Below are 10,199 nucleotides of genomic sequence, written 5' to 3'. Positions count from 1 at the left end.
TTGCATTCTGTTAAAAAAAATTATCCAATTTTGAAATATAAAAAGTTTACACAAGCATGCTTCAATGATATAGGATTAGAAAATTTGAGTTTTGTTAAAAAGATTTGTGGCCATTAAAGTTCTCTTTATAATCTTCTAAAATCAGCCGAATTATAATACAATTTATAAAAACATCATTGAATCAAAAAAGAACAGGTTTTCTATAAATGTGGTTGATTTAAAATTTTATTGAAATTCTAGTCAAAATTGGTGATATTAAAGAAGAATAATGTGTTTTAGTACAATCGTAATAAATGGACATATTTTCATTTAAATACAAATTTATGATATTGATACTAGTTTATTTTATTATACTTTACATTATTTTCAAATGAATTATAAAATAAGTTCTATTCTAATACAAACAATTCTTTCAGATCCATTTTAGACATATAAAACTTGTTAAAGATCTGTAAATCCTGAGTTTGAGCGCAAATTCGACATTTAAACTCAGGATTTACAGATCGTAAAAAGAAGTTTTTCACAACACTGCATACTCAATTTATCTACCTTACATAGCCGGTCACTCCCTTTAAGATTGAATATCTATTTTTGAAAATAATAAATGTCTTCAAAACTGCATATATCTAGTGTACAGGGTCATCCACAAAGGATGAGACTTGAATGACAACTTTAAACTCTTTAAATTAGAAAACTAGAAGGTATAATTTGACGAACTGCACTGTCTTGAAAATAATTTCAGCTAATGACGTGAAGTTTATTGATTAAATACATGTATCTGTATACAGAACGAGTTTACAATTACAAATTGATGATTATATTAACAGTACAAGTATAAAGCAATTAGGTGGAAAATAGCTTTTGGCTGTTTTGCTTATTTTTTTCCACCTAATTTCAATAATGATAACAAAACTTTTCAATTAAATAGATTTAAGGAGAACTATATTAGAGATCAGGGTGCAATTTTACCTTATGTAAAATAGTTATTAGTTTTATTAGAATAACTAGAGTTTGAAGTAATTTTAACGTAATTAAAATTGTATCTGTTTTCAATCATAACTTCTCTTAATATAAAGCTATTGAAAGTTTTGAAATGTTTAATGGATAAACGGATAAATTAATTATTCTCAGACGCTATGTAGAATAAAAAATGCTACTTTTTTCTCAAATTTAAGATTTGTTCAACCGCTAAATTCGTCCTTTTTCCGTTTTTTATCCACTCTTTAATAACTTTTACATTAGTTCAACCGCTGAGATAATACAGTTTTTTGCTTTCAACCGCCAGCAGGTTTAAGCTTTTCAACAAACTTTTGCTTTCAACCAATGGAACAAAGTCTTTCTTAAAACACTGCTGAGTTTAAAATTGGAAATAATTTATTTTCTTTCAACCAATGGAACAAAGTCTTTCTTAAAACACTGCTGGGTTTAAGATTGGAAATAATTTATTTTCTTTCAACCGCTGGTTTTAAGTTTTTTTGAGCAACCCTTATTCATTTAACCACTGGGTTTATCTCAGATGGTTGAACCAATAAAAAAGATTTAAAAAGTGGAAAAAATGTAAACGAAAAAAGTACGAATTTAGAGATTGAACAAATATAAAATTTAAGAAAAAAATTGCATTTCTTATTCTAGACTGCGTAGACTCTGGGCTCGATCACAACCGCTCATTCAACCGCTCCCGCTGAGTTTTTTTTCTGCAAAGTATATGTCATTCCTATAAAGCTACGAGGTCACAAAATGGTATCCACTAATTTTGCATAAATTTTATCTTCTCCTTTCTTATAGTTTATACAGAAATGTAAGAAATATGAATGAATAAATTCCGTACAGTCGTCTCTTAAGTCTTTTCTTAAAAATGCTGTTACGCGAGCTATGCTGCGTTCATAAAGTCTATGTGATACCCCTGCGAATCTATGAGTTCTCCCTGAGGATCTGTACAGAACGTATTGTAGAGAACTAGTTTTAGAAGCTGTTTACAGTCCGACTACGCATGCGCAAGTTTTCTGCGTGGAAGCGAGCAGATTCTACCTTAGTATATATTTGTATTTCATGTAAAGATCGTCGATTATTAAAACCGTGTGAGATTCTAGGACCACTGCGGTAATTATGCTTATATTTATATGAATCTTGATTATTTATGTTCGGTTATTTCGCTAAGTAGCGAAACAAATGCTAAATATTTTTTTTTAAATTTTTAAATCCTATTGTGGTTGAAACTTTAATTTAATGAACCTACAAAGTCATGAAAATTTTCTCCGAACCGATTAAGATCATTTAGACTGATATTGTTCTTTCCGGTTGTTGCCTTTTCGGAAATGATCTTTCCGTTGATTCTTTGCTTTGCGCAGAACGTGTCACGGATTACTAAAGTCTCATTTTTAACGAGGCTCCTTGTTTACATAAACGTCGGAACATATTTATTGATTTTTTATTACAGCAATAATAATTAGGATTCGACGAAGATTCTAAAATTATGACTCCATTGTTTTATCTCAGTCTCTGTTTGAAGTGCCCAAGGTCAATAGTAAATTTTGTAAATACAGGGTGGCAACAAAAACAGTAATTTTGTAAATGCAGGGTGGCAACTAAAACAGTAATTTTGTAAATACAGGGTGGCAACAAAAACAGTAATTTTGTAAATACAGGGTGGCAACAAAAACAGTAATTTTGTAAATGCAGGGTGGCAACAAAAAAAGAAATTTTGTAAATGCAGGGTGGCAACAAAAACAGTAATTTTTTATCTTACTTGGAAAAATAATAATCTTAATCTCTGGCTTTACAATAAAGTTTCTCCTCATTATTTTTTCTTTTACAACCTGTATTTTGTGACATCCAGTATACAAACAATATATAAAGGTTTGTACAAACAGAACTTGTAAATAAGATAGGTCGGACCCCCCCCCCCTTTACAAACATACACATAACACTCTTAAAGTGACTGTAACCATAATTACAAGAGACTTTCCATGCAAAAATACATAGTAATGCCCGATTTATAATGAAAGCAATGCAACATTTTTAGATATATCAATGTTCTCTTTCAATTGCGGTTTCACTTCAAAAGTGACTTGCGCATTCCTTGCTTATAAGGAACATTGAAGAAATAATCATGATTTAACGCATTTCTCTCTCTCCCTCTCCCTCTCTCTCTCCCTCTCAATATCTCTCTCTCCCTCTCTCTATGGTTCTCAAACAAAGTCAGAAAAATGCCAGGATGGTAAACTTTAACTTAAACTTTAAAAGCGAGCCTGGAACAAATACGTGACCATGAAAGGGAGTGTTTACATAATTTTAGAAACGGACGCATAAATGAAAAAAGGTTTATTTCGATGCATTTCTGAAAGTGATCAGAAATAAATGAAAATTCTCTTTCTTAACAACAAGTTTCCTGCATGTATCCTAGTGATCCAATATCCTGGTTTCCCGGTATCCTGGTATCCAGCTATTCTGATATATGGGTGTTCTGATATCCTGGTATTCTGGTATCCTGGTATTTTGAAATCCTGTTATTCTGATATCCTGTTATTCTGATATCCTGATATTCTTGTATCCTAATATTCTTTTATCCTAATATTCTGATATCCTTATATTCTGATATCATGGTATTCAGATATCCTGGTATTCAGATATCCTGGTATTTAGATATCCTGATATTCTGATATTCTGATATTCTGGTATCCTGATATCCTGATATTCAGATATCCTGATATTCTGATATCCTGATATTTTGATATCCTGGATTCATGTACAATTCTGATATTTTGATATCCTGGTTGTATGTACTATTCTGATATTCTAGCGGTATCTAGAACAAGCGTCCTTGAAGAACATGGATATCTTGTTTTGAACGGTGTGATTATAAAATCCAAAATATTTGATCAGTTTAACAAGTTTGTTTAGTTTGTCTAAAAATGAGCATTCATATATTTTCCTCCCCCCACAGTCCGTAGTAAACATATAAAAAACAAACAGGGTTACCCGAAAAGAATAAGATTTTAAATTTATATCAAAATAGCATTTTTTATTTATTTTGAAATATTTGCTTTTAATTTGTATTGGGACACACAGTAATTTAAAAAAAAAACATTACTGAAGAAATGATTTTAGAAGTAATTCATGCTTTTAGAAATTTTAATAAAATAGAAGGTATTTGTGTATCCCTGAAATGGATTATATAGAAAGATGTCTTATGTAGAAATTACTATTTTCCTGATATCGTATTGGACTGTCGACGTATGTTCAATTGTGACCCTAAATCTCAATTGTTATATACCTGACTAAGGACAACATGTTTGATTCTATGTTTGATCCTTCCATGAATTACTAGTTTCCGTGCACTGAAGTAAATTTGATTGGGCAGTATTTCTGAATTATTCAGTATTTTTTGATCAGTTTTATAATCTTATATTTACCCACCCACTGGATCTGCAATAGTGCAATAGTCCCACAAAACATGAAAAAGACTTCAAGGTCTAAGAGTTCTCAAATAATTTACGGCATTGTTAGTCAGTCTAAATTTATAAGGTTTTACTAACATCATTAAATTATACACCTTCACCTAAACTTGAAGTTTGCATAATATTGAATAAAGTTTTCATTGAATCCTACAATTATGTTTTTAATGGTTTTACAACTCTTCTTTTGTCAACATTTTTCCCTTGATCGTCAAGTTATTTACATTAAACATTATAATTATGTTTAGTAGAATCTTTCACATTTTACACACTTAAAATATATTATTTTAAAACTTATTCACAAATATACGAATTAAAAATGCAACAACATAGTTTTTAAATCAATTATTAAAAGTAATTTTATTGTGTTTTCATTCCTTTCCAAAAAGAACATAAATTGTTTAAAGAAAGAACTTAAGAGGTTCATTAAAAATGTTGTGTTTAAGCTTAATTAAATGTCAACATTGTGTACACAATATCGTTTTTAATTAAATCGATCAGTTTCATCTGCAATGTCGTCTTCATCATCTTCTTCATCCTCTGCGCCAGCTCCAAGGATCTCAACGCCAAGTGCTGCTTCAATATTCCTGAAAACATTTTTTAAAAGTTAGGAGCTTCAATCACAACTTTTGCATCTTATGCATTTATGCCATCCTTCGATATCTTATGGTGGTCATACCCTGCAGCCATAACTTTAATTGATGGATCAAGATTAACGATACTTTTTAGAAAAGATCCACTCTCTGAACTCTTAGGCTTTAGACTGCTATGATCTAATAGCCAAAGTTGCAAAGGTTGCAAAGATCGTTATAAATGTTAGAAAATTTGAGTTTACTGTAAGAGTTTTGACAATATTTTTACGTAATATGTTTCTTTAATTTCTAATGAAATGAACTTTACTGTTTTTGAAATTTTAATTGCAAATTTTTCAGAAAACTTCTTCTTTAGAGTCTTTGAAAATAAATAGTTAAGTAGTGCTTAAGTACAAATGAAGGTGTATTTTTTGACGCATTGCTGTATAACAGAAACAATTGCAACAAAAAAAATATACAAAGTTCTTTGAAATAATTAATTTTTCTTTAAGAATATTTCATAATGGTTGTAAACTCTCTTAAAGGGACTGTCAATGTAATTTAATGTAATCTCATGTTTAATAGAGCAGGGTATGCCTGATTCAATTCCCTCTGAACCTTTATTTGATTAAAAATGTGGAAGAAATTGTCGTTTTTTCTAGATTGACAATTGTTTACTTCTCACAACTTCTCTATTACTTCTGTTGCAAGAAACACAAAAGTCACAATTAAAAATAATTTTTAAAGATAAATACACTGGGTACGATTACCAAGCAGGAAATCGATTAAAGATTAAACAAATCTGAAGATTCTTAAAGAACAAGAGTTCCCAAGAGTTCTGAACATAATTACTAATCAGTTGTTTCATCAATTATAACAATTGCAAAATCTTTAACTTTTAGGTCAAATTAAGGTAATTTTTGCGTTTGTTAAAATTCTTACATAAAACATGTTTGCAAGTATATCTACTCTTTTTGAAGAGTATTGAGTAAAAAGTGAACAAAAAATAAAGAAATTGAATCTTTGCCACAAACTCTGATTTTCTATTCCCTAAATCTATGCAATCCAATGTGATATTTCAAAAATATCACAGGTCTACATCATCAGGTTGCAAAGATATATGTATTACAAAGTCTGAGTTTGCCTTCTTAATACTTGGGCCTTAAATAAAAATTAGATGGGCTACGAAGTCCCAAAATTATATTTTTAGGGAGACGACCTTCGGTCCATTTTATTCTGTTATCACTGCATGTTACCTGATGGTTTGAAGGTTAACATAATAAACAATATTAACATTGTTAATCCTCATCTTCATATCTTCTATGAGTGTGTAGGCGGGTTTATACTGCTTTATCCTAGACAAAATAATTCATTAGAAAAAAGATTTTTATCATTAAAATACCTCACTGTTTTGACATTCATAATATTTCCTTAAAGAGACAGTAAACGATGTTTTAAGTGACGCTTCGATGATAGAGTTGAATTTACCGATTCATAAAGGTACCGTTTTTTTAACTGATTCCTTTTAATTGTGGTCTCTTTTCAAAAGTAATTTTTGCGTATTTTATATATTACAATTACAACAACATGTCCCTTTAATATATTATTTTCATGAAAACAACTTGGATTAAAGATAAACATTAAACAAGTAAGAACATACATTTTACAATTTTATTTAAGTATAAACTCAGGGTTAAAGGGACTGTAAACATCGTCCTTTTTTATTAAAGGGACTGTAAACGTCGTCCTTCTTTATTAGAGGGACTGTAAACGTCGTCCTTTTTATTAAAGGGACTGTAAACGTCGTTCTTTTTTATTAAAGGGATTGTAAGCGTCGTCCTTTTTTATTAAAGGGACAGTAAGCGTCGTAGTTTCAAGTGATCCTCTATGCAAATTGGTGAACGCCCGATTAACAACGGTACGATTGACTTTTAATAAATAGCAATTTAAGGGATTTTTTGTAAAATGTTTCTTTTTTATGCATAGTGTTGGGTACAGGACGGTAAAAATTTCCGATTTGTGTAAAAATAAAATCTAAGATAGCCGATAATTTTTCTACGACTAAAGCTACAGATCAAAAAAAACTATATTTTGTTAAAGCCCTTGAAAAATGGATGTATTGACATGTGTCACACTTTGATATTTGTTTTAAAAAAAAAGTATTTTTTACATTTTTTAAAAACTTTTTTTGACATTTTTTTCAACCCTTCCTAGCGCCCAAACTACAAAAGTTATCGATCTATTTTTTTTTCAATGAGCTGGCCCTGAACAATTGGTCTATGAGGATGCATGTCAACCCTATACCTGTTCTCTATGGCCTTTTTCTAGGGGGGGGTTATATAAGCAATTTATTGAATTATGATTTTCTATTCCTTTTATCTTTGCAAACGGGTGTCAAACTTTAAACTATGCTAAATCAAAAAGCCAAAGCTTGAAATATTAATGGTTTACACTATCTGCAGGTTGCAAAGAAACAGGAATTTTAAAAATAAAGGATTTTTCAATTCGGAATGCATATCATAGACAATGTCTCTATACCAAATTTGGTTATAAAAGTATGAATGAGATAGTTGATGAATGAAAGGATGGGTGACTACAAGGATGAAAGTAGGTAAGAGGTAAGTAGGTAATTATTTGTTTATGAAATATAACAAAAAACATAAAAAATTAAGTGTTTAAAGGGAGTGTTCGTGAAAAATGAAAGGGGGTATAGGCTTAATGCGATAAAAAATCGGTTACTTTTGTTTGTAATATCTGAATGATTTGTTTGAAATTAAATTGATTTTTTTACAGTCTAAGTCGTATGTTGCAATTTTCTCAATTTGTATGGACGCCATGTTATTCGGTATGAGACGTCTTTAACAATTTTCTCCTTATAGACGCAACAGATAGAAGTAAGATTAGTAGCGATCAAAAGCGCTTTTTTATCGCATTAAGCCTATACCCCCTTTCATTTTTCACGAACACTCCCTTTAAGGAGAAAACATTTAAAAACCTCCAAAAATAGAGGTTGTGGGAATATTTACCCCCAATTCTAAAAAAAGGATGAATGAATGAATTAGCTGATACCTGGCAAAATGTTCAATCATGAATCCATAAACATCACCGCGTCGAACAAATTCAAAATTCCCTAGAAATTATTTTTTCAATTCTTAGGTTTTTTTTTGTCAGAAAAGTCTTTACTTTTTGTATTAAATGTGAACAAATCTTTATCAACGAAGTATATTAATATTATAAGAATAAAGGGTGGCATTATGTTTTCTAAAATTGTTGAATTTAAAATTAAAAAGAATATAGTAATAAATTGATAAAGAATATATCGGCGATTACGTTCTACCATTATTTTGGGAAAAAAACTAATGGTTGTGATTTATTGATCAATAAAAAAATAAAAAAAATAGAATAACAACAAAAATCTAAGAATATCTTAAATTGAAAAAAATACATTATTAAAGAAGCTGTTTACGTAGTTTTAATGACTCTTCTTTGGAAGAGATGATTAGGTTTTAATTCCATATTTATTGAAAATATATTTCGGTCTGGGTTGACCCTGGTCAGTTCTGGAGATTGTTTCTGTCTCAAAAATGTTTTAGTTCGGTTTTCAAAATTTTAAATAAAACTTTCAATGTTTCTAAACTGTTTTGTGTTAACGTTGGCTTTTTGAAAAACAAACTTTGCAATATTTTTATCCTAAAAGAGAAGAAAGGCAGATTTTTATGGAACTGCAAAAACCCTCATAAACGAACCGACGATTACTAATTTCCACGTCCTATTCACAATTCAAACTTTTTAACGTTGTCTTAATTATATGTAAAACGGATTTCAGCAGCAGACAAAGTTAAGGAAATTGGTAGTATCTATTCAATAGAGGAAAACAATAAATATAATAGAGGATTAAAGGGGGAAAAGCTTTAAACTGAGGTATAATACTTGAAAGGAACTGAGATTTTGCCATAAACTAAAAATTTATAATTCCTATATCTTTAGAACCTAATGGTTCAAACCTTTGATATTTCTAACATAAATTATTTGATCTAACATCAATCATAGTTTGAAATATTAAAGGTCTACAATGATGTGTTTAAAAGATTTTAAGGGTTTAGAAAATCAAAAGTTTGGGGCAAAAATTTAATTCCTTTGGGTAACAATTCCATTAACACTTTAATCACGTGTTTAATAGAAAACACGTTAAACACATTTGTTTTCTCTGATAATTTTATAAATAGAGGTTTAAAACAATTAATTGTGATGTACAATGGTTTATTTTTCTGATTAAACGATCTCGGGATATATTTATCTAAAAAGACAAACCGAAAAACTGCGTATTTTTGGTTATTTAAAGAAATTCCTTTATTTACAACAAAAACACGAATGCAGATATGGGCTAAGGCGAAACGTGACAGTTGATAAATCACGTTTACTTTTAGTCGATAAACACGTGTAACATGTGTTTCAAAAGTCCGATAGCACAAGACAATTTCTAAAGGCCAGTGCTTAAAAAAATACAGAAGAATTACTTAAACAGTGACACCTTCATTACAGGGTTAACCACAAAGGATGAGACTTTAGAGATGACAGTACTGAATACTATATATTCCTCGGGATTGTCTGGAGATTTTAAGGTAGATCATTCTTTTTGGGTGACCCTGTATTAAAACGAAAACATTTAATCCTCTAAATCATTCTGTGGTCATACAATTTATCTGCTAGGCTGTCATAAAAATTTACCTGCACGGTCATAGAATTTACCTGCGGTCATAAAATTCTTACACCTTTCGACTGCTCCTGTTGGGTCGTTTTCATACATAGCCTGTAATACATAAATATGGCTTGTCTGTTGGTTTGTTGTGAATAACCTCATATATCATAGGTCTTGAGTATTTACTGGTGAAAAAAAATCATTATTACTGCCTTAAAAACACCTTGTTTTGTTCCCCTAAGAAAGTTTTTTTTGCCAATATATAAAAAAAAAAATTTAACTGGGAAACTTCTTTTCCAAAAAGTTACCTGAATTTCCACAAACTCTTTGACAGGTTCCATGTTATTCTTCAGCTCTTCAAGACGGTCCTCACCCCCCTCACCCTTAGCCAAACATCTACAAAATACATTGTCATTGTCATTGTCCTTGTCCTTGTCCTTGTCCTTGTCCTTGTCCTTGTCCTTGTCCCAGGTT

The 10,199-nt window shown here is 30.2% G+C and overlaps 1 protein-coding gene across 1 annotated transcript in view; it reads right to left on the bottom strand.

The window, feature by feature from the left end:
* Positions 1-4,682: 4,682 nt before the first annotated feature.
* LOC111703450 (intraflagellar transport protein 140 homolog) overlaps positions 4,683-10,199 on the bottom strand; it is a 21,481-nt gene continuing 15,964 nt past the window's right edge. Inside the window, exons 19-23 of the mRNA XM_023475387.1 lie at positions 10,034-10,121; positions 9,776-9,836; positions 8,096-8,156; positions 6,283-6,381; positions 4,683-5,041 (exon numbers count right to left, since the gene is read on the bottom strand). Of these exons, the coding sequence (XP_023331155.1) occupies positions 4,939-5,041; positions 6,283-6,381; positions 8,096-8,156; positions 9,776-9,836; positions 10,034-10,121 (412 nt within the window). The 3' untranslated portion in view covers positions 4,683-4,938. The remainder of the gene's footprint in view (positions 5,042-6,282; positions 6,382-8,095; positions 8,157-9,775; positions 9,837-10,033; positions 10,122-10,199) is intronic.

This window comes from Eurytemora carolleeae, unplaced genomic scaffold, assembly GCF_000591075.1.
Source record: "Eurytemora carolleeae unplaced genomic scaffold, Eaff_2.0 scaffold512, whole genome shotgun sequence".
Taxonomy (NCBI): Eukaryota; Metazoa; Arthropoda; class Copepoda; order Calanoida; family Temoridae; genus Eurytemora; species Eurytemora carolleeae.
This window is presented reverse-complemented; position numbering and strand designations above follow the sequence as displayed.